General features: G+C 46.3%; 1 protein-coding gene across 1 annotated transcript in view; it reads right to left on the bottom strand.

Moving 5' to 3' along the window:
- The window catches only part of GLDC (glycine decarboxylase), a 472,733-nt gene that overhangs the window by 177,249 nt on the left and 269,581 nt on the right, over positions 1 to 25,903 (bottom strand). The window contains exons 12-14 of the mRNA XM_069625925.1: positions 14,315 to 14,412; positions 1,258 to 1,342; positions 1,092 to 1,133 (exon numbers count right to left, since the gene is read on the bottom strand). Of these exons, the coding sequence (XP_069482026.1) occupies positions 1,092 to 1,133; positions 1,258 to 1,342; positions 14,315 to 14,412 (225 nt within the window). The remainder of the gene's footprint in view (positions 1 to 1,091; positions 1,134 to 1,257; positions 1,343 to 14,314; positions 14,413 to 25,903) is intronic.

Genomic DNA, 25,903 nt, shown 5'->3' with positions numbered 1-25,903 from the left:
GACAGACTTGAGTAGTACTCGAGGGGGAAGCATTTGATCAAATGGTATGTAAATGGGGCATAATTTGAAAGAATATTCATTCAGTAACACTGGTAAAAACTACTAGCAGCATGGTGAAGTAACTATCAAACTGGCAAACCTGGGCCAAAAAAGTGGCCCACACTAGCATTTTGCGGGTTTGGTTTGGGCATTGCCTTATAGGCAAGCCAGAGACTGATCTAGGGAGGGTTGACTGGCTGCACCCGTACCATGCAGAGAATGAGAATCCCCCGAAAGGACAGGATTTAGATTACATGGTTCATTTATATAGCGCCTATACACAATGTGCTTTAAAGCGCTTCACGACAAGGGAGGGACCAAGGGAAAATACAAAATATTCTTACAGGTCATGAACACAAGAATGTGAAAATAACTATCATACTCGGCTTAGCGACAAGGAAGGAAATAGGAAACAGACAAGCGACTACAGAACTAGGCCTGATGACATTTCTGGTAGAACCGAAGAATTACAAAAGTTAAGGGAGGGGAGAAGAAAAGGGTAGAGTAACAAAAAAACAAGCAGCTATCCTACTAGGCCTGACGACACTTCAGATAGTGCTGGAGGGAGGAGAGGGATAAAATGGAGATAAAATGGTGTTAAAGAACTACACCGAAGCAAACATGTTAAGTCTGGCAGACTAATGGAATGCGAGAAAATCTAATTGCATTGACCAGACCTACCATTCAACAGCCGTAAACCACACATACATTTCACTTCAAATAAATTAATTCAGACCCAGAAATGTGTGAAAAACCCAGAGCCATCTGCAAATGCATATTCCAGGAGAACCAATCTACAGCATGGACTTGCCTGTGGCAGACTAGGGGCGTGCAAAAGCCAGTAACGTGATGTTTCCTACAATGACTAACCTCGGAATGAAAATCCTCCCACCAGGTCTTGAAAGCTCACACTTTTCTCCTGATCCGGGTGTTGGCACCAGAAACTTGCCGGACGAGGCTAGTACTGTATACCACAACACACAAAAGGTTCCATTCATGTGCCAACACATTATGCGCCATCAGGCAAAAACATATCTGGGATATGGACTTACTATAAGCTCAGACGAACTGTTCAGCTTCATTGTACAAGAACCCTAAAGAAAAAACAAACATGGTTCCCACATTAGTTTATTTCCAGACACCTTCCCTCACTGCCACATGTATGCATTCTCCTCCGAACCACCATTGCCCACCAGTCTTGCGCCTTCCGATACCTACCAAAGGAATCATGCTGTGCACGAGGGAGATGTCCTTGTTCTCCAGCCGCTTCATGTACCGCACTATGTTGGTCTCGGAGTGATAGCTGTGGAGAATTGAAGACATAACAAGTCAGTTATACGTCAGAGTGCACCAACCACGCCATGAAATAAGGAAACTGAACACCGTGGTCCTCGTTACCACAATGGTGACCATGATAAAGGCCACGCACGAGAAGGCCTTCCAATACTAGTTTTTCCTCTGGGTTCTGGGACTTTTTCCCCCGCATTACAAATTTAGGGAAACTACAGGTACCAGAATTCCAAACAAAAACAAGACTGTATGCCTTCTCATCCATACCACTTGAAACTTGAGAGCTCTGATAAAGTCATTTATTATTTTAACTACATCCAAACAACTAATTGGGGGTGAAGCAGGGTAATTTACCTAATGCAGTACTTGCGATCCCCAATTTATAATTGGCGTGGCACTATAAAAGTAGGTGGGTATAAAAAGCACCAATATTGCCATCATTACCACCGTACGCATTACATTAACCAATGCTCCAGTTGACTCTTCCTGGTCTCGAGTTCTGGACTACTTAAACCAAGCCACTGGGTCTCGCCCACAGTTTATGAAATGAGACCGGTGACAACTGGCTCGTAAACTATCGTCTTCTCCAAGGTACCGTTTATCTAGACAACCTGCATGTCTCGACTCACGGTAACATGCCCCAGGCTGGTTAGACTGCAGGTTTGGTACACTCTGGAATGTTCTTGTAAAGCTGCCAAGTGTTTATACTCTCGTAATGCTGAGAGGAATTGATGGTCTCCCATAAGTGCTGCAGGATCCGGGCAGGTCAGACAAATCCTGCAGAATTGTTAGGCCTGTGTCAAAGCTTGGAGAAAGGAAAATAAAGTGTAAACTCCCAACCACTAACCCCTCTGTCCCCGTCAATCCTACCTGCTCCCAATCTCGCAGAACACCGACAGGCCAGCAGGTGCAACATGGCCACAGCAGAGTTCGGGAACCATGCGTTTTGTGAGAGCAACTTATTTTGCGCATGGAGGACAATGTATGTTAAGCCAGACGCCCAGAGTCTTGAAATGAGAAGAAATCGGTGGAATAGAGTTGATGGCCAATTTGGCAATGGCCAGGACCTAGAACAGACTGCCTGACAAATACTGTTCTTTGTCCTCACGGGCAGAACAAATAGGCTCTACTGGGAACAGCACCGGACAGATAAGGGGCTTATCGTCCACTTTCAGTCTCTAAAAATAAGCAAATACTCCCGGAAAAATAAAAATAGGGAGTACAAATGCTCAACAAAAAAGTGGAACCTCTGCCCTTGCTGTCACCCAAACAGCTGCATGGATAGGTTTGAACCAGTAGTGCTTGTAGTACACCACAGGAAGTAACTTCTATTATTGCTGCCTGTCCGGAAGAAGTAGACGTGCATCTTTTAGTGAGTATGAATAACTAGGTGCAATTAAATATCACAAAAACCTTTGTTTCCAGTGAAAACATTTTTAGTAGCTTATAAAATACCCCCAATCGCAAACATTTGTACACCCGAAAAAAATGTTTTTACTCCCAACTTTTAAAATATAGGGAGTAAAATATTCCCACTTCAAAATCTGATCTGAAGCACTGGCTCTGGCCCTGGCGTACGAATGACTCCTAGCCAGGCACTTGGATAGGCCACTCTCTACTTCACCTGCCAGTCCTCAATGCTGCACAATATGTACTACGAGTTAAAAAGAAAGTAAGAAAGATGCTTGTGGGCCTGTTCCCTTTCCTTTCTCAGCGGGGAAATTCAACACTCATTCACCTGGACATCCTGCCATCTTTGCATTTACTCTTCACTTCTTGCCCACACTGCTAAAATGTTAGGACCTCAATCCTGTCCGGTCAGGCTTCCAGCTGCCATTTTAGCAAAACAAATGAGAGCATATTTGTCTATGCAACAAATCCCCTCACGCTCAGTTTTTGGGCGGGCATGTTCTTACTATATCCCGCTTAAAAGTGCTGAAAATGAAAGTTAGGGACAACAATCAGAAGTGTGCACACCTGCAGAGGAACAGTGGCCTCATGAAGTTAGTAAACGCTGGCATAGAAAATGGCGGGAACATGGGTGAGGTGTGCTTTGTGCCTTGCTGCCAGTAGGATCGCAGGGGATTTGCAAAGGAAAAATAGTGAACATATTGGTGGAGACGCTTAATGACTTGCCTCTGAGTCTTCAGAAATGGGATATTCAAAGGGCACACTTTGCTTCCTCTCATAGCAGAAGACGACAGGAGGGAACATTTGGCAGACCCAGGTGAAGTGGGAACATCCACCCCCCCCCCCTCCGCCTAGTATACCATCAAGGCGAGACGCCACTCACTGAAACAGCTCTACCGACCATTACCAGATGACATCACTGAAGCAATCATGAAGAGGCAACATGGCTGAACACACACACACACACACACACGTAGATGAGTTAGACAGGAAGCACACGCGTCCCTGCATGAGGCTACACAGACACTTGGGCCAAACTGCTCTTCGACACAAAGAACATGCTTACAACAACTAAGAGCGATCACTTACACCCCATCTCTGTCATGTGGAAATGACAATCACACAAAGAATAGACATAACTGCTTGCTTGAACAAACTGAGTGGCCATGTAAAGCAAGATGGAAGACGCAGCAATGGTAGATGAATGGGAGCCATCTGTTTAGAGAAATATCCACTCTTGCTGAGCCAGCGAAAGGAGCCACAGCTCGACACCAAGTGCACAGTGCCAAGGTCGTTATGAAAAAGGCAGGTTTGAGCCAGCAATGGAAAAATACAGACAGAAAGCAAATCACAGGTGAGAGACCGAGCTTTCTGAATAAACAAATGTTGCAGAACTATCAGGTTCCCATCAGCTCACACCTGACAGAGGAGGAGGCAGCCTTAACAAGTACCCACCGGCTAAAATCCTCAAATTACTGAGCAGGACAATCCGAAATGCAGTATGAATTTGAAAGCTAGGATGTCCCTGCTTGAGGCTGGGGAAGTCAGAGGGTGGTAACCTTATTAGCACAAGGTGTAACCCTGTGGCCATTCTCCCCACCGCCCCATTGTGCTCATGTGCTGGTAAATTTCCCAGGCTGAGAAAGCCCACAATGGCCAATCCCTACCCACCGTCGATGCTAGATCACGCTTAGATGCAAGACCCAATAGAAATGTGCCGCCCTGGCAGGCCTGTATTTACAACATTTAGGCGGTGGTCACAGGAAGAGCCACAAGATACAGTTTAACCAATAAGGTTAGTAACCCAGTATATATCCTACAGTCTGCCTCACTAACCAATCCCATGTTTACTTAAGTTTGTGAAATGTATAATTGGTTTGTGACATTGTGCCTTAAAAGCTCCATGACATGCCTGTTGGCAGTGAGAATGTATTGGAAATTACGCAATAGCTTTGATCCCGGTTTTGAAAGCTTTAAATGGAGTTTTTGTGACCTTTCTGAACTCTTCCGTTTGGAGTGTGGGGGGTTTCCCCTGGCCCAGTTTCTTTTGCTTGTAATTGAGAATATTTCCCTCACCTTACTTCATAGGGACTCCATAGTAGTTGTGTTGCATGAAATTCACAGGAATATAGCTTCTCCAGGCAAATAGCTACACCATCAAAATCAAGAATGGGTTAATTTCCCCGCCCTAACTTGTATCCCCGCCTATAACCTTCTGTAATCCCCCTTTGCATGACTTTCCAATTGCGCCTTTTTTTGCAAAATATTTTAGTGATATTAGTATGTTAAAAAAAAATAGTCTACATCTCATGCAGATCCCAAATAGAATGCCTTACACGAAAAAAGGAAACATTTGGTAAATTGGCATAGGGTTAGGGTTGCCATCTCTGAAGACTGTTGGTGCTATAAAAAGGTTATTCACCATTTTCCTTTGCAGGTATTAACTTTCTTGCACTGACTCCATTACATAATGTGATTGCATTTGTGTTATTGGGCCTATAAACTGTATATCTTCGTATACTACTGTCCAATTGTAATTCACAGTGTGCGCTCTTTGGAGACCCCTAATCACCCTCCGTCCTCTGGAATTTTAGCCTTGTCTGTTCTCCAAGCTACAGTGATTTGGTCTGGCTATCTTCACCGAAGTGTCCCCTGTTCCTCCAACAAGGGTGGCCCCCTAAACATCTGTCCACCAGGCCAGAGTTTAGAAATCCATTTTAACAGTCTGTTTTGAAGGTGGGCACCCTGCTGCAAATAAGTGAGAAAGGAAAAGACTTCCACACAGTGCAGCAACTGAAATTACCATGGAGGCCTGGAAAAAAAGCCTGCATTAAGACGAACACTGAGATGGTGAAAGTGAACTTCCCCCTGCTCAAATAAAAATATGAAAGTGACTTTACTGAAATAAGGCAATGGGTTAAAAAGGGGAGGAAAACCACAGCATGTGAAACACTGACTCAAATAACACCCACTGAAATACACCGGTAAAGAAAAGGTTTCAATTTGGAAGCCACAGAGCATTTGTAAACGTGGGCTGAACTGTCAGCAGTGCTAGTGAAGCCTTACACCCAATCAGAGCACAGTGGAGTCGGTCCGTTAGGCACCAAAGCTGCCCTCAAGCAAAGCGTGAATTGGGTAGGAGTCACAATGTCAATTTATTGGTTCTTGCTGCTCACCACTGAAACAAAGTGACCCCTATGAAATCCCCCCAAAAATAATTTGTTTGTTCTGCCGATGAAAGGACCACTCTGGAGATATCAATGCTTGTAATAAATACGGATGGAGCCAGGCTGCTTAAAGTGGAGTTTCGGTATGAGCCACAGGGCACTGTAACGCTGATGCATGAGAAACCGCCGTGTAGTTTAAATATACCAGCAAGATCCCCGCCACGGCTGCAGTTTTCCTGCTGCTGCTTTTCAAAGTTTACACCAGGAAACTTTCTAGGAAACCTTCCTTGGAGCCAGCAAGAAGTTGCTTACAATGTTTAATGCTCCCTTGCCTAGACAGTTCCATACACGTATTTCTATATAGGAGGAACAATGCTCTTTTCATCACAACAGATCAATCAGATTTGACAGGAAGATGTGAGCTTCTTACAATGGGGCGAGTATGAGGGACATGCTGATCAGGTTGTGGAGGGGAGTAAATGGAACAGTCACCGGGGACAATACATAAGTGGACATACATAAGGACAAACATTTGACATTTTAAGTGCAGGTAGGCGCAACGGCCAGCTGTGCTCGGGATGTGACCATGATGAGTGCGAGAGTGGAGGCAGAGGAAGTGAGGGACAGAGGCAGGGTAATGGTGAGGGAAAATGTCAGCAAGCAGGCAGATGAGAGGTATGTTAAGGGGAAAACTGAGGCGAGGAGGTAGGCTTTGAGTTTTGTTTTGAACAAATCTGTGTGGACTGTTTCGGAAGTCCGGGGAAGGGGATACCATGCAAGTGGAGCACGAAGAGACAAGGAGCAGAAGCGGAAGGCAGCACGGGTAGGCGAGGAGCCACAAGGGTAGTTGAGGAGGCAGTGCGTAGATTACGTGAAGGCTTGTAGAGTTGGGTAGAGGAGGATAGATACAGCAGTGCCTTACCAAGGATAGATTTGTGAAACAGAAGAGGACATTGTTTTGGCCCTGTTTTGACTCGTCAGTCATCCAGCCTGGTGACAGTACGAGGAAGTAGGTATAAAGTGAGGGAGTTCAAAGAGAGTCCTGGTAGTGAAGTTAATTATCTTGGTCGAGAGGACAGAAAGCATAGTTAGGGAGACCAAAGAGGATGCTGCTACAGTAGTCCAGTTTAGAGAAGACAAAAGTGCTTAAGTGATGCTTGTTGGTGTTGAAAGAAAGGAGGTACCCGATTTGCCTTAATTGGGAGGTTGAGGCGAGCTACTATTCCAGTTTTGAAGATGAAAGAAGAGAAGGTGTGAGCAGGGTCAGACAATGCAGATGTTTCTAGCTGAAGTAGAGGAGAGCGTTAAGTGTGAACTGGATATGCAGAGAGATTTTAGCGGGAAGAAGAGCACCTCTGTTTTGGTAGATTTTTACATCCACGAGCTTTCATCCACGGAGGAGCTGGAGCTTCATCTGGGCACTGCAGGAGCAGTGTTCTGGCCAGGAGGAAAAAGCCCATCTGAAAAGCATAATTGGTAAGCAGACCACTAATTCTGCAACTGATATCAGACCGCCGCCTTTAAATTCGTTGGAGCGCACCTAATTTCCGAAGTGCATGCAACTAGCACCACCGTCTACATTTTGAATGTAAATCTGCTGCAAAAATCTTATTTCGCCGCCTGAATTCAAAAATCACCATTGAGCACCACGAGGAGCGCACTCTTCAAGATGGCCGACCTAGATTTGCTGGCCTAGCACCCTCCACCCAACCAAGGCCATGCACTGCTGCCAGGCCCCGGATTGGCTATTGGCGCCTACATCACCACCTATCAAGCGCCGGCTGGCGTAAGCCGGCCCACCTCAGCAAGGCACAGGAATCAAGGCTGGTTCCTGTCCTAGCCTGTCCATAGCCTTCCTCGCCGCTCGCCCCGTCATTATGCCCGATTCTCCATCGTCCTTCTGATCGCTTGACTCTTGCATCCTGATCCAGACGGAACGCCCAGCCACAGTAAGACTCACAACGAACTATTCTACTGAACTATTTGTTTCCCCTTCACCTTCCCTAACGCCTTTGCACCCACTTTCACATGATCCGCGCATGTGCACACCCAGAACATCCCTTTGATTTCCGGTTGCCTTTTATTATTGTTTACTGCTACTGTTCGCTTATGCGCTATGCCACATTAGGCACAGCTGGCCACTATCCTACACATTACAGACATTCCTGCATTCAGAGTCCCCCCCCATTGCCTATATGAGTGAACTGAACTGCTAATAACCATAGACCCTGCGTCCACTCCTGACAATTCCTTGTGCATGAACCGATTGTGTCACGCGTACCCTACGTAACACAAGAGCCTGCTCGAATCGGCTACCTTAAATTTGAATATATGCCATGCTAAATGCTTTTGCCCACTACTTAAAGTACTCTTGCCCTGTATGTTGATTCTCTCCATGTTCGTTCTACACTTTTAATGGCTAGTCATGCCTGAGACCAAGATAAGACATTACACCTGCCATTACTTTGTCGAAATGTATCTACAATAGTTAACTGTGCCTGTGTAATTCGGCGACAGTCGTCGACAACATAACTCACAGCTAACACATGCTACTGAGTACTGCCTGCGATCTTTGACCTTGTTTGCCTTTAGTTTCAACATCTAGTCACTTACATCCTTGAACTAGTATGACACTGAGAATTACCATTGTTCTCTGACCCTTAGATGGTAATTGCTCTTTGACTTCAGATGGTAATTCTTTGTGACCGCTGATTGCCGCAGATTATTGATCCCTGCCCATGGAACATGTGTATTCACTGCACGCATGCACCTGTGCGTAGTACTATGATATATATATGCCTACAGTTCATCCATGTGTCTCAACCTAGTGCTCCTAACAGACAGGTAAATAAGCACATAATGTTTTGACAGTTCTCTAACCTGCATTGTAGGCTCGTACATCTAACTCATTATGGTCGCTTCAGACCACTTTAAATTGTGTTGTGCCTTATGGTCGCTTTCAAACCACTTTAAATTGCGTTAGGCCTATGGTCGCTTTCAGACCACTTTAGGTACCCCACTCAGGTAGCTAGCACTACCATCATGCACGTCAGTGTGCTCCTTATACTACACTACATCGTAGCCTCTCACGTTGCCCTAGTCACTCAACTACTCACGGCAACTCCCCTACCCTTGGGGTCAAACCTGATCCGCCGCCTAATAATCTGGCCGGCTAGATCCCACACCACCTAGCTCTACCAACTATGACCCCTACAATAAACCCAGCAGCAACCATTACAGGCACCCACCACCCTAGCAACCAGACCAACCAATACCTTAATAACCCAGCTCTCTGGCTGGAACACTTTGCGACAAACCCACTCCCAACCAACCTTGCCCTCTCACTCTCCGAAACAAGGGACTAGATTCCGCATACGACACTCCTGTACCAATGCCACCAAGCTAATCTCACCTACTCCACCCAGCTCACCATCACCCACCGCATGCAAAACCACTACCACAGTGGTTAAACTGACTGTGTTTAAAGGCGCCCTTATCAATGGTAGATCTCTCACAGCGCACGCTCTAGACATAGCTGACCTCATCACCACTGCTGACCTTGACTTTATCGCCATATCCGAAACCTGGCTACAATGCCGCATCCGGCCCCTCACTATCCTTGGCTTTACCGCCTGACTACGGCATCACGCATTGTGACCGATCCTCTCCCCAATCCAGAGGCGGCGGCGTGGCCTTCATCCACAAAAACTCCCTTGACCTAAGAGCGGTATCCGACTCCAAACTCGAATCAGCCGAATGTGGTCTATCAAATTGTCACTAACGCCCGACCAAACGACCACCCTTCACCTTATCTATAGGCCCCCAGGTCCGGCTCCCTCCTTTGTCAGTGAAATTTCTACTCTCCTCCTTGACAAAACAAAAAACAACTCACAATCATTTTAGGCGACCTCAACTTAGGTCGTGGCGACCCAAAAGATCCTGTGGCAATTGATCTGGAGAATGTTCTAAAAGACATAGGCCTCACCCTGTATATCCAAGAACCGACCCATATCAAAGGTAGGACCATTGATTGATTGGCAGGCTCCAACTGCAACATCCAGGTCCTTAACAACTCCCCTTGCTTATGGTCTGAAGCAACCCCGCGAGTCCCGACACAGATAGCCCCAGAACTCCCCAAGCGCAGTAAAAAAAAAAAACATAACCAAGGAACAACTCCTCCCATTGCTACTCCCTTCCCTTAACGAGACTACCAACTTATGTTCTGACCCCCACCTCCCTAGCAGACACCTATAACCAAACCATGCTCACGGCTATAGACGCTATAGCACCCATCAAACCTAGGAAGGCCAAATCACGAGCACATCTTAACTCTTGGTTCACGCCACAGTTAAGAATCATCCGCAAAGTTAAACGCTGTGCGTAAAATCGCTGGAAAAGCCACCCGTCTGATAAGCATAAAGATTGCTTCCTTCTTGCCTCCATTACCTACAAAGACGCCATCATCACTGCTAAAAAAAAGAGTTGCTCAACAATCATATTTTGCAAGCCGATTCGAACGCAAATTAACTCTTTAGAATCGTAAAAGAGCTTGAAACCCCAGTCTCCCCTCCAGACACATGCATGAAAGATAGCACATGGTGTGCTAACATTCAAACAGCCTTACTAAACAAAATCTCTATGCTTCAATCCAAAATCAAAGACAAGCAGGACAGCCTTAAGCTTGACAACCGCTCTCTCTCCCCTGACCTCCCCTTAGACACTGCTAACACCAAACCTTTCACCTTCTCACCGCTCACTGTTACTGAGGTAGAAAATATCTTGAGAATTAAACCATCCAACTGCCAAGGTGACCCGTGCCCAGCTGCCATCATTAAGGACTCTGCCCATGATCTAGCTCCATTCATTACGGCCTTCATCAACTCCTCCTTTAAAACAGGCATTGTCCCGGACAACCTTAAGGACGCGTGGGTGATCCAGTTACTCAAAAAACCTTCCCTAGACCCAAGTATACCTACGAACTTCCGACCTAGCACTACAGTACCGTTTTTGCTTAAAATATTAGACCTCGCAGCTTACCTTCAGATCCAAAACTACCTGGAATCCAATAATCTGCTAGGTCTACGACAATCCGGATTTCGGCCCAGACACGGGACCGTAACCGCTCTAATAGATCTAAAAACCCAGATCGAAGTATTGAAGGACAAGGGCAAATTAGCAAGGTTATTACTCCTCGACCACTCCGCCGCATTTGACTTGGTCAACCACCAGATCCTTTGCAGGCACCTCCACTCTGCGGCCAACTTCTCCTCCGCTGCGGCATAGATCAAATCCTTTTTCAGCAACAGATCCATGAGGGTCTTTGCACCATCCGCAGCTGTGGACCCCTCCCATATTCACTGCGGCGTACCTCAGTGATCTTGAGTGTCACCCACACTTTACAACATCTTTACGAAACCACTCTTTGATGTGCTTGACTATCTGGGTGTCTCCTATACCAACTATGCGGATGACACCCAGATACTCATTCCCATCTCAGGTGATTATCTAGCTGACACCAAGGCCATCAATGAGGTCTACCTGGTCATCCAAGCTTGGCTGGCCCAACACCAGCTATGTCTAAATGACGATAAGACGGAGCTCCTTATCCTGGGTACCTCACAATGCCTGAGCAAACTGGAGCCGTCCTATCAGTCATTCACCATAGACGGTAATAACATAAGAGTTTCAAAAGACACCAAAACGTTAGGCTTTTACCTTGACTCCACCCTATCCTTATCTAGACAAATAAATGCAGCCAGGTCTGCCTCTGCTTATACGTGCAAACTTATTGCAGCCTGCAGACTGTTTCTTACCACTCCCAACAGTGTCACTAGCTAGAACCCTCATTATGGCAAAAATTGATTATTGTAGTGCTCTTTACTTAGGTACCAGCCAGGAGAACTTGAGCAAACTCCAAACGACCCAGAATAATGCCATTCGAGCGGCCTTGAACATTCCCCGCAACCACCACATTTCAGAAGCTAGAACAAACTTAAAGTGGTTACCTGTTAAACCGAGAATCTCCTTAAAAACACTGGCCCTAACGCACAAATGCCTGGCCAACAAAGCCCCGATCTATCTCTGCAGTCAACTATCTCGCCACGCTACCGCCCGACCACTAAGAACTGCCCAGACTCACTGTCTCTCGATCCCCAAGTTTAAGCTTCAAAAAGCTGGGGGCACCAGCTTCTCTGTCCTCGCCTCTAAACTATGGAACACCCTCCCTGCTACTATCAGAGCTGAGGATTCTTTCAGCACCTTTAAGGCCAAAACCAAATCTTGGCTTTTTGACCAGCAATAAGACTTGCTCGACGCCTGTCTCACTTACTTTGGTCCGCCTCCTCTGATACTATTTCTGGCCCGCTGTACTATTACCGTATACCCAAAGGTATATCCTCTGTCAAACCTAGTGGGCACTGTAATCTTTGTAATATGTAATTAGATAAATGGCTTATGGTTAATAACTTATATGCGGTTACTGTAAATTCTGTAATGTAATTTTTGTTACTGTAAATTCTGTATTGCAATTGTTTGTCTGCATTTTGTTTCCCTGCAACTTTGTACAAATTGCGCCCTGATGCCCCCGGGCCTAATGGTTTGCGCGTTATAAATAAACAAAATACAAATAAATAAGAAAGAGTATAAAGGAGATCAGAGTGATAGATAGTGTTGAAGGCAACAGACAGGTCAAGAAGAATTAAGGATAGAGTATAGGTTGGAGTGCTTTGCAGAGGCGATTAAGTTGGGCACATTCATGAGAGCAGTTTCCGTGGAGTGACAGGAGCCGAGTGACAGGAGCTGAAACCTGCTTGTAGAGGGGTCTCGAAGGTTTCGAATGTCTAGGAAATTGGTAGATCCGGCAGGTGTTCCAGAAGGAATCTGCAGGTGGAATTATCTTGGTGGTGGAGCAGCCTATGGAGACTAGACAGCAAAAGTATCAGATCGCCCTGATGACCATAGGGATAAGACTAGGCCTACCTGATGGAACTGCACACAATCCCCCATGAAAAGCTGTCATCACGGATTGGATATACACATATGATGGCACAAGTCAAAAATCTGACATTAAATGAATAACGGGTGAAAAATCACAAGAACAAGCGGTCTGTTCATTTCTGCTGGACTACTCTCTGCACTCAGCCTCTTTGCATCTCTTAGTACTCACTTGGAGTTGGTGAAAAATGACCTGGGGTGTTCTGCAAAAACTCAAATAATTTAAAATAAATCCCAGGCCCATAGAATTCTGGACCAGGCTACCTGTTCTTAAATCTGGAGTGGTGATTTGAGAAAGTTAGGACTGGGTCTTGAGAAACCCCAAATGAACGTGTGCCACCATATCCCACTGTACAACTCGGTAAGCAGATCAGGGGAAAAAACATGGACACATGCACGTAGAAGGGGAGGGGGTGTTCTAAAGGTGAAATTTGAAAGTAAATATCTGTAGTGAACAGATGGACAACCCAAAAAATAAGCATGCACCTGCCTCACAAAGCGCAGCACTTACACTAGCTGACAACACATTGGCACAGAGACCAGAGCGGTGTAAAGGGCACATACAAATCTGAGGCCTCAGCTAAAGGCCAATATCACATTGGAAATCATATTGTGACGTCATCATTGGACCAATGCCAAAGGCTTACGTTTTTGAGGCTATGAAAACCAGTCACAGGCCTGCCTAGGCCAACATTGCCATGCTCACCAAAATCATGGGTGCGATCTAAACCAAATGCTATGTCGTCATGACGAACGCTTAAAATACATGCATCAATGGGTGAGGCGTGGAACATTAAAAAGGTGCACCCAGTGCCTTTCAGTTACCTTTCTGGGAACTTTGGCATCTAAATGCTTTCCGAGAAACCTGGATGCAAGCCATCAGAAAGTTCACAATGGCCAACATCAGCTTTTCCCTTTATGTGGTCTTGGGCATTAATGATAGATGACCAATTTAGCACTGTGCCATTTCGAAACAGCCAGGAAAGTTAAACAACTTGAGTTTATGAATGTTTGACAGCCCCGTTCCCCTTTGTCACACTGTAAATAAAGATTACAAATATAACAGTACTAATTTCCTTGGCATTGGAAGGTCTAATGGACCCCAATGGATATCGAACCCGTGACAGCCACGTTTTTCACAGATTTATTTAATCTAGAGATGGTGCGCTAAATTACCAAGCGTTCAAACTTGCTTGCTTTCAAAGGGGAAAGTGGGCACAATTGTTGTCTTTCAGGGTGAGGGTGGCGATCTATGTGGTCACAGCATCAGGTATGTGTGTGAAACAACCCTAGAGAAATTCAAAACAGGTTAGCATTTAAATAAACATGATGTGCTATCCAGTTTAAAAAAAACAATGGTCAATTGAGATGCAATGGCCCTTTTCAAGATAGCTCAATTGCTGAATTTCACCCACCTATTGAACACCTGGTGGCCCAGGAACGTGCTTGTCCTCTTAAATGAAGTTCCAAGGATCCCTTTGGTGTCTTCCCCCATACCTTCTGCGACCAGCTCCTGTGTTAATGAGAGCATAAAGGGTTAAGTCTTCAGTGGCAAAAAAGGATGACAACTAAAAAGCAATACAGATCCATGGGAGTCATGAAGGTTCCGATTCTATAGGTCACAAACTGCCACCATCTGAAAGGATTTAGCCCATTTCACAGACGCTTTACAGGTAGGACGACAAGTGGCCCAATACGGTCACCATGAGCTCAGACTACCAGAACTGGGGAACCAAATCAGCATTTATTAAAAACAACCTAAGGAATGTTTGCAGCTGAATCCAAGCGACATCATAGCGTCGGAGAGAACGTAAAGGGAACCTCTGCAACTGGCAGAGGAGCGACCCTACAATGAAGCTCCACACCGCGGACCAAACAGGCCCACCAGCTGCATTGCGGATAGCAAATTAAGCTGATCCAAGGCCGACCTCAGTTGACATTTTACAGTGTCAGATCCAGTCTCAATGCTGCAGAGGAAGGTCTGAGGAATCCAGTGACAAAAGGACTACTTCTCTGCAGGAGAACAGGGATGAGTAACGGAAAACACTACTCAGCCCTGCACTACTACTAAAAAAGTGGTGATCCCCAATCAAAAAGGTGAAACAGCAGTGCAGCCCGACGGTTATACCTACTTCACTTCTTTTGGTAACATGGGACAAAGGCATACTACACTTCCGGAGGGGTATGAGTTAGCAGAACAAACTAAAATACTGCGATACCAAAATAAAAGAATGCCCAAGCAAGGTTCTATTAAAGAAAATTATAATAAAGTACTTTCATTAAACGCTACAACCGATCCAGGTTATGTTGATTTATACTGTGCATTGCTACCACCCTGGTGCAGTCTCCAGGCGCTCGCATGGCTGCAAGAAAGATGATGGGGTTGGTTAGTGAGGGCAGAGAGATCGGATAGGTCCAAAACCAGGAGAAACTGCGTCTGTGTTGGCTTAAAAGATGATTGCTTGCATGCACTGGCTTGTTATATCTGTACGGGTTAGGCCGAATGCCTGGTTTGTTTTCTAAGTGAATGTTTGATATGTTGGTGTGTGTGTGTTTTATGTGTAGATGGTCTGATATTTAAGGTTGTGCGCACTGGCTTGTTGAATCAATATGGGCAAGGTCCACTGTCTAGGATTGTTTATTGTATGCGATTATTGCTTATGTTTGGGGTGTGTATAATTTGGCTAGCCCAGTGGACGTGTAAAGTACATTGGTGGAGTGTTGGAGTAGAGCAGGAGCAGGGTGGTTAGTGCATGGACTATTCTCTCAATTCTTCTAGGTGACTAGTCTACACAATTCTATCTAATGGGACACATGACTAGTCTTCACAATCCTATCTAGTGATACGCAAGGTTAATTTCACAATCGGACTTGTGGCTAAACTTCACAGATCTATCCAAGTGTGACGCATGACTAAAGTTCTCACATGTAAGGGAAAAGAAAATGGTGCAGACTTTAGAAAAAAAGGGCACTTTAGTTTTGAATATAGGCCATACATTTCAGCAGCAATGTAGCGTTCACTGAAGAGGTTTTCAAAAAGGTAGAGAGTGGGGGCTTAGTAGACACTAGGTCACTTTAAAGCAGGCCATGGCGAAAGAACCATCAGTATCTGGATTCTTGTCTTCAGCAGAGAATCAGGAGTTGTGAGAAACCCGAAGGCATCCTCATTCCTACTCCTACTCCACCACCACCCCCCCCCCCCACCCCTCAACCCTCTTCTCAGGTGGCCAGGGAAAGGCATAGCTTTTGGATCCTGACCCTGGGGATGGAGAAGCGAGGGAGGATCACCTGGGTCGAGGATCCTTGAGGATAAGGAGTGGGTTACCCACAGGCGAGACATGGTATCCCCTTTTCCCTCTGAAAAGGAAATACCCTGCCCCAGCCATGAGGGGCCATTGTAAGACATCTCACTTCATTGGATCGGTCACCGTACTGAGACGAGTAAAAGGCGACTACGAGTAGTGAATACCAATAAGTATTTTTACCACTGTGGTACCGAAGATTGTGAATGCATACCATTGGGGAATTCAGGCATGTCCCACTAATAATTAGACTAGAGGTCAGGTAAATGATCTTACTGACCCACTCCTGTGGGGTCTTAATACTCCTAGTGAGTATAAGAGGTGGGGCTGCATGCCACTGTTTGAGACTGGCGCGAGGACGGAGACCTGTGTGCAAGCAGGGGACAAAATGGGCTGGAGAGAAGCAAGTCTGAGCCAGGACTGTGAGTCGTGCAAGTTCAGAGAACGAGACACACCTCTGCAGAGTGTGGGCCATGAGAGGGTCTAAATCTCTGGCTGAGCTCCGGTTACCAATAGCAACAGCACGAGGCTGTGCTCTGCCCGAAGCCTACAGCCACCAGAGCAAGCGGGAGAGCAGGGGAAAGCTCTCGGTGCCTGCTGCAAGGGATGCGAAGATGCGGAGAGCGGTCACACATAACCAGGGATTGTAATCAAAAGAACTCTGTCCGGAGTGCTCCACTAATGGCGCCATGTATTCTGAAAATGCCAAACGATCTGAAAGTGATTGAGTATAGTTCTGGATAACAAATGGAACATTTTGTGATATTAAACAAGTGGTGAATACTTAATGCCAAATGGATGAAAACGTTATGGGCAAAGCTGCAAGATAATGAAAGGCAAATGGGAAAGTGCCCATTTACAGGAGCGCAGATGTAAAACAGCCTACCAGAAAGGTAAGGCCACCACCAAGTGGAGAAGGGAACTCTGAGGCTTGATTACCTAGAATGTTATCTTTAGGACAGATTAACAAGGGGGGTCCTGGGAGTCGCTCTGCCAGACATTAGCCCTGGTTACGAGAAACTAACCCAGATTCTTTAGCTCACTATCTTTCACAGAGGAGACATATCCAAAACATCAGTCTTTGTCCTGCCCGGGGAAGTCCTGCACCGAAATGCTAGGCAATTCTCCTCTCAACAAGAGTACCAACAGCAACCCCAGACAAGCATTTTGGCCTGGTTAGGCCTCGACAGTGAGGTGTAGCTGTGCCTCTCTAAGAATAGTGAGCAAGGGGTCCACATCTGGATTCCCCTAGTAACTTAGAATGGTACAGTGACGAAGAAGAGGACCGAATGAATAGCAATTGGGGTAGTCAGGCATGCCCACTATAAGTTGACTAGAGGCCAGGCAATTGATCTTACTGACCACATCTGGGTCCTTAATACTCTTAGGGAGTATAGGAGGTGGGGCTGAATGCCACCAAGACCGGTGGGAGTCCAGAGACCTGTGGGCAAGCAGGGAGAGCAGGGGATGAAATGAGCTGGAGAAAAGCAAGTCGGAGCCAGGACTGGGAGCTGTGCAAGTCCGGAGAAGGAGACGGAGGCCTCGGCCGAGTGCGGGCCGCAATAAGGTCTAAATCTCTAGCCGAGCTCTGGTTGCCGATAGCAACAGGAAGAGGCTGTGCTCCGCCCAAAGCCCACAGCCGCCACGGCAAGCGGGAGAGCGAGGGAAGCGCTCAGTGGCCCCCGCGAGAGAGACAAAGCTCGTGGATCCAGGAGAATCTCACAAGGGAACTGGCGAAGCTGCAGAGAGTGGTCGCGTAGAACCAGTGAGTAATCAAGGGAACACTCCGCTAATGCTGCCGTGTATTCTGAAAATGCCAAATGAACTGAAATCAGAAAACTATGAACGATCTGAAAGTAGTTGAGCATATTTCGGGATAACGAAGTGAACATTTAATATTAAACAAGTGGTGAATACTTGAAAAAGGAAATATTGAATAGCAAACTGAATGAAAATGTTATGGGCAAAGCTGTGAGATGAAAAGCAAATGGGAAAGTGCCCATTTGAAAGAGAAAAGAGCACAGATGTTAAATAGCCTAACAGAAAGTTGGGGACTAAATAAGACCACCACAAAGTGAACTGGCAAAGTTTATGAATAACTACCACCTGGCAAGGCCACAGACTGGCAGAAGTTGTGTGCTACATTGTGGCAAAGCCAAGAGGCTACGCAGGAGAAGCCAATTGAGTGTGAACCTACTCATACAGTCAAGAGGCAAACAAGGAGAATCTAAGCGAATGTGAATATGCACAGAGGGGCAAATATAGAAGAAGCTGTGTGGGCCGAAGAGCCTAGGGTTCCTGGTTGCGCGACCTGTGATGGGTGGACTGTGTGGACTGAGATCTACGCCTAGACCAAGGAACCCTCAATGGTGAAAGATAAAGACAATGAAACAAACCAAGAAGGAGCACTTTGCGTGAACCGTTCATGCAATCCAGAAGGAGTGTCAAGTTGACCTGGAGTTTTGTTGAACATTGGAAGTTTGAATCCAAGTATAAGTTGATACGCTGGAGTCTTGGGGAAGGGAATCTTGAATCCATGATCAAATATAAAGTTGTCTTGAGAATGGAACCTCAAGACCCCTTTTCTTTGGAACTGTGTTGCCTTGAACTTGGGGAAGGGATCCCCAAGGAGGTGTGCAATTGCGTGAACTTGGGAAAGGTAATCTCAAGACTTTTGTGGAACTTTCTTGAACTTTGGGAAGGGGAGTTGAGAAGGGAGCTACGAGCTGGAAGAAGTCCGGAACTTTGTTTGATCACCATTTTTTTTGTTATTGACATTGCTACAAATTGTTTAGCTTTAGTTGTGAGGGCAAGGATCGGTGTTGGACACAGACAGACTTAAGTTGAACTTCCTTTGTTCAGGTAGGGAAATCCCACCTTAGCATAGGGCAAGTTAGCCTTAATTTAATAAAACATTTTGTTTTGAATCGGTTATCTGTGTTACTTCATGATGCCTTCACAGAGTCTAGATTGTTTTAGCAGAGCGCTTGGAAGATGAGTTGGTTAACTGTATTCAACTATATGCAGCGGTTTGGCACTGTCACTGCTTGTGGGTCAAAGACACAGGGGAAATACAGGCACTGTTTGGTCGGCAGGGATGGAAGACTCCCTGGTCTTGGTGCGGTGAAGTGAAGACTTTCCATCAGTGTTGAGTGGGCTAAACTGGCTCACCACAGAGCCATGCTACTACAATAATTATGGCTTGGGGCTCGAAGAGCCAGGTAACCAGGCAGTCAGTGCCTCATTGGGCAGACTAGAAGACTTGGAGCAAACTCGGAAATGGAGACAAGGCAGCTTTGGCGTTGAGGCAGAGATGCAAGAAGCAGTCACAATTTAACGAGTGGTTCTGTTGAATCAGCTAGGAAGGTGTCCAAACTGGAGCAAAAGAAGGTTAGAGAAGCAGGGCAAGCCAGGGGTCACTTCCTATGCTCTTTGGTTGCTGAATGTTAAGGGTAGTCCTTGTGCCACCCCTCCCAACCAAGGAGATTCCACGGAGCACTTCTACTCCATCCTCCAGGAGCGGGACCCTGGTTGCAAGCAGACCTTGTCCAACAGCTGGTAACCCCAAATGTTCGCTTGGGTGGTTAGGGAGAAGGATTTGCCTCTTCCTTGAAAATCGTGGGGTTCACCCGTATGGCAGAAGGCTTTGGAACAAACTGTACTACTAAACATGTTCCAGATTAATGCAAGTATCCAAAGATCAATCCACCAAAGGGAGGGTCACACTCCTCCCCCACCTCTTTACATAGGCAAAAGGTCAGTGCTTTTGTTCCATTCTAGCTTTCTGTAAAGGGTCCAAATCCTGGCTGGTGTGTTCAGATTCACATGCCTGGTGAAGTCATTTTCCATGTGCTTTGTCTGCAGTAAATGGGGAGAGGATGGGAAGTTTGGGAGCCTTAGGAAAATCCAAGTTGGTGGAACCCTTCTCCAACTGGAAAGTCCTTTCATGTGCCCCTTCCTTGGTATGTCCACACTCCAGGGTCTCTGGTAATTAACACCCTGGTGTCAATTCCTTTGGCCTGATGAAGCCTACCCTTTGAAGCACTGAACCGCTGGGGGCAGTTCTGTTCTTCCTGGCTGGTGAGAACACTTTTCCCCCAGGAAGACAAGATTTTTGTTGGGGCTAAACCCATATGGCTTGTTTTGGGCGAATGTCTATTCCAGACAGTGAATACAACCAAGCTGATGTCAGCAAATAGTTTTTGGCAGTATGGTTGCTTGGTTCCCAGAGACTAAAGTGTCAAAACCAGGCAATGCTTGTATTTAGATTCATCAGTCAAGATCCTGGGGCCCACATTATATGTATGGCTGCCCTTGGTTAAAGGAAGATCCCGACTGCCGCACTTTTGGTTCCAACAGTTGGTGGCAGGAACGTGAATATCACTTTGTTACTGCCATGTTGAAAAAAAACACACTGCTGATCGTGGTCAGTAGACAAGCGCAGCAATGTCAAATGTGTACACTATTCTTTCTACTTTGGAGCATTATGAAAAAAGGGGTACGATTAGTAGGCCTGACTTTCAGAGAAAGCTACCTGCATGACTTTATTTAAAAAAAACATCAAAAAAGCTCTAGCTTTTCCTTCCTCACTGAAGCCAGTCAGTCAAAAATCAACACGTCTATATTCTTGAATCCCACAATAAAGGGAAATGGGTCTAGGGCCACCTTTCATGGGTCCATTGCCATCTTGCAAAGAAAGGTGGGGTGGGTCTCACTTTGCAGCTTTAAAAACATAAATGTGGGTAAACCACAAGAGCTAGCCCATTGAGGGAAGATCCAAGACTGGGTTAAACGTGGCCTGCGTGTGTCCTCTCCCTTACACTCCTTCTCCTACTTGCCCCCACTACACTGGAATGCCCCCCACTCAGCCATCCAAGACATCTCTTTAGTGAAGCTCTTCACAATGTGCCTCACCGGCTAGCAATAGAAGGACTCTCCCACCCCCCCTTACTCCCAAGCCCTTCCACCTTCCTATCCAAACTAACCGCCCAACCCACCTCTCCTGTTTTTTGCCCTCATGATCACCAATTTAAGTGTGCAACTAGCGGCCTCCAGCTGTCGAAGTTAAGATATGTCCTGTCCTCCAGTCCCTTGGACATGTTCCCCACTGTTATCCCTTCACAGCCCGGTATATGCAACTCCCTATAATGCGCTTCTGTAAAGGCACCTTGCCATAGGGCTGCCTCTGCTCCCAGTCACCGACTACGATGCAAAGGAATGACAACTTCAGTAGATGCAATATACATTGAAGAATGCTGGCGAGAAAGCCAGGAGTCTCCAGGGCTTTGCATTTCCCAACCTAGCCAGGAGTTATGGAGGGCCGTTTATTTTGTGGAAAGACTAGGGGAACATTGGGGAGGGGAGGGGGCGTCCTTCTGCCTGACCCATGTGAAGTGGCTACTTTAGATGCCTGGTGATTAGGAATGCTGCCATGGAACACTGTAGAGAGCAGTCCTTCACTGGCTTGCCTCGCTATAGGTGGGTCTCTGGGCCAGTACACCCAGTGGGTCGTCACTCAGAAGGCCCCATCCACAAAGAACCAGAAAGAAGAGTACAGAGGATGTACTTTTTGGCAGATGCTGCAGTATAAGTAACAGAGGTCACCAAATTCTCAAAGATGACATGGACCGTTCTGGTGGCCCTTGCACTAGTGACATTTTCTGCCCAGCCCTCACAAACACATTGATGGCGTGTGAACCAAACACTGATGTGGCAACTGACCCCCGCCATAACATGGCGCCGGGAGCACAGCTCACCAGGACAGACCCAATAAAGTCCATTATGGTGAACTGGTCAAGTGAAAGTAAATGTGCATAAGGGTCGGACCAGGGCCCAAGTCGAGGCTACACGCGGGTGGGCAGAGTCGAGCCACTCAGAGGGTGGATGCAGCCCCCCCACCTTCACCCCTCTATATTTTAGAGGCCGTGCCTAAAATACGGAAACATGTCCTGCCTTTTTTTAAACTTGTGAATTTACGCCATCCTCGGGACTCCAACCGTGGTCGCAAGGTTCGCAAGCCGGCCCCCTCCCTGCACCAGATAAACTGATGAAAGTTGCCAAACAACCAAAGCTGAAATGTCCCATTGGGGACATCATGTTCCAGCGAAAACATCGTTATTGATTGTTGGGAGTGTAACATGCACAACTTTGAACGTTTTCAAAACATTGAAAGCAAATATCCTGTTGGTTTTTTGCGTGTTGATTCTATGAAAGGCCATGCCATTCGTCCTGTGCAATTTGTATTTGCATATTTCACCGTGCCATGCTAATTTCTGCTGACTTCACATCCGATTGCTCAAGTTAATGAGCCCGCTCACTTTCTTTATGTCGGACTCAGAAAACAGCCTCCCTTTCGGGGCAAAGCACATTTCCTTCCGCCGTTCCTAATCCGGTGCAGGGAAATTCATGGCGTTTGCCAATCGTGGAGGAAAAAACAGGAAGTGACCAGCGTTTGTTTTCTGCAATTAACCCGACATGGCTGCAGGCAAAGCTGCGTGTGCAGGTAATTGGTGGAGAGGTTATAGTGCTGGGCAGCGAGGTGTGAATGGTCGGGTTTGGGAAAGGAGGGGAGGGTGCACAAAGCTGCACGCTGTGGGGGACAATGACTGAAAGCAATGGCGGCCATTTTCTGGCACTTTGACAGTATTGCTGTACAACAGCATTCCGGGCTGGAGAGGAGGAAAGGCAGGACCCAGGGGTTAGCAGTGGGAAGGGGCGAGGCTGGATCGATGGGGGAATGTTTTGGGAGGGGGCAATGCCAAGGGCAGAGGAACATGGATACAGTACTTTGTTTGGACACTTCGACCCCGACAACAGAAGCAGTGAGTGATTTCTTTAATAAATTCCTGCGTGTCAATCCCAATGATGAGGCAGGCACTAGAGTCTGACGCTTGAAGTCATTCAGTTCCACAGAGGGAGTCTGATGCGCATTTGCTACGTCATATCAACGCCAAGGAATGTTGCTAAAAGCAGGCAACATTTTCTGCTGTCTAATTTTGAGAGTACAAGGGCCCCAGTGGCCCTCTCTGGCACTAGCTTCAGGATCACCAACCGTGCCAGATAGAGCAATTGGGCATCAGACGAGGCCGGCAGTCTCCCACTTGGCAACTTGGAACCTTCAAGTTCACTGTTCCTTTTCCAGACAAAGGACAACATTAAGACAATTCAGAAAGAGCGTTGTGAGGATGGGCAACTGAGGATGGGCAACTGAGACAGCCTCGTGACACTATGCTGCCACCCTGCATTCCTCGAAAAACTCATTGTCGTACCGGAATTGTGTTTTTCTTGACTTTACAGGGATTTAAAATAAATGTGCATGCAATTGCTAGGATTTGACGAAAGGTATACATTTGTTGGCATGTGCTCCTCAGATACCGTCTGTAGGAAAGGTTGCCCGAAACATGGCACTGCCACTTCTGCGTTTACTTGGGATTGTGAATTACGTTTAAAATCTGGCAATCCGGTGCCCATGGGTGGCACCAGGGTGATCCGTTTGGCAACAGAATTGCCTAAAATAAGCCAATCCTCTATGCAGCATTGCCCATCAGTCACATTTCATGTGAAAGCAATGTAGTCACAGAGGCTGGAATATATTTTGTACAGCCTTTTGGCCAGTTCATCACTAACCATCACATTCAGAAATAGGTGATCAGGGGGTAGTGCCGGTCACTGCAGCTGGTGACCAAGATGGCAGCCATAATGAACACATTGCTCCAATGTTGGACTCCACTTACTCTACACTAATAAGAGGTAAGGAATGTCAGTGAACCGCATTGAATGATGCATGGCTGGTGAAAGTATCCAAGCGCTGCGAGGAGATGAGATTACCCCACTCACGCACAAGTACATTTACCCACCTCACTTGAGATTAATGGCCACCGCACCCCATCCACATTGACACACACACACTCACCCTCACCCTCTCTCTGCCTGTGCTTAACTAGCTGAGCTTTCTTGCCCGTGAAAGGGCTGTGCTAGGCTAACTGCCTGTGGCCTCCCACGGTTCCTCCAAGCTGCACAAACCTGCCCAAGTTTGTTGACAACAGTGCTTCAAATTGACCGGTTTTAAAACAGGCCTCAGTACCTGCACTTGAGTTCGACGACCTGGACTCCTCCCTGCGAGTTTAAGGTAACCAATAATGTGGCCAGGATATGGGCGAGTGGCCAAAGACTTGAATGTAGTCATCCTGTGCTCATCAGCAGCTCCTTCGCAGCTCAGCAGTGACACTTTCACAGGTGATATTTCAAAGCACAGTCATAGTTGCCAACGTGATCCATTCCAATCTGTAGGTGCTCATCCAGTCCTGTTTTTTTCTTTGCATTCTGGGGCTTGCAGTCAGCACCTGCAGTTATGCTCGCCTCCACACCCCCAATTATAAAACTGACAAGCCCCAGAATGCAAAGAAAAAAAACGGACTGGAAAAGCACCTACGGGTTGGAATAGAACATGTTGGCAACTATGCACAGTGAAGAGCAGCTGATCCCCGAGGTTACGCGTTGTGTCAAATCATTACCAGAGATTGGGTGCGGAGGGCCCGGGCCCAGGGGTGCCCGGGGTAGGAGTATTGCCCCGACGAGGTGGGTAAATGGAAAAAAAAGCACAGTACTGATTGCGTTGTTAAATAACGACCCAGCCAGGTCACCTTCTATTGCTTTGCTTTTTCCTGCACTGTGAATAGTTGTAAAACTCACTCGATTTGTTTAGGCTCTCGGCTACTTGCAGGCCGCTACAGGCGCGTTATAAATGCCATATCATGCATAACACAGTCAGAATGGGCAAAATAAAGCTAGAATGATAGCATTGTTGGACCCATTTCTATGATCATTCCTAGAATCTTCAACTAGTTAATTTAATCAAGCCATTGCTATGCAACAATTATTTAATCTCTTGAAACCCAAACCCCAAGAAATACTTATATTCACTATAGCTTGGAAACTATGTGGTCATGTGCTGAAAAAAAAATATCAAAAAAATTAAAAAAGAAATCGCACACTGGGCCCGAATCCTGGTTTCGCCACTCAAGCAACGTGCATGATCCTGGGCAGCCACACACTACTTCGGATGAGTCACCACATCCTGCAAAACCATGTTGCTGGCTAGGCTAGGCGGCAATTACATTATTTACTATAGTTTGTGCTCAGAAAGCGGTGCCAGGCCCACCGCCATTTCACCCACCTTCAGTGTCTTAGGGCGCCTTCCCTGCATAACAAAAAGGTATGCACATGAGGGTGTGGCAATAACTTCTAAATCCATATTCTTGTTCTCTACAAGGCTTTTTCTAATGAATAAATATTTCATTCCGACTGTGACAGGGCATTTTAAACTGAAAGCCCACACACCAGTCCAGGTGCCTAGCAAACGTGTGCCTTCTTAAAAGTCAATGAACGTGGGCACAAAATAAACACATACTTTAAGGCCTAGTTCAAATCCCCAATGTGTGCTGGTTTGACATACATAAAAAAAAGAATAGGTTTGCTTTCATGTGGCTATTCACATTTATTTCACCACCAATTAAAACAGGTTGGACGTCCGCTTGCTGAACATGTTGCTATAACAAGAGAAATATAAAGGTTTAGTTCTGCTATGCGATGTGTGCACTTTGCAAGTAAGCTCTATAACATTGTAGTCCTCGACTGTCGAGACCTAAATAGTTGTACCTTACTTTTAGAGCTAGAAAGGTATGAGGTAAATTTTGTAATTTA

This window comes from Ambystoma mexicanum, chromosome 6p (assembly GCF_040938575.1).
Source record: "Ambystoma mexicanum isolate Mex_15411 chromosome 6p, UKY_AmexF1_1, whole genome shotgun sequence".
In the NCBI taxonomy this organism is placed as follows: domain Eukaryota; kingdom Metazoa; phylum Chordata; class Amphibia; order Caudata; family Ambystomatidae; genus Ambystoma; species Ambystoma mexicanum.
Note: the sequence above shows the minus strand (reverse complement) of the source record. Positions and strands in the feature narration are given on the sequence as shown.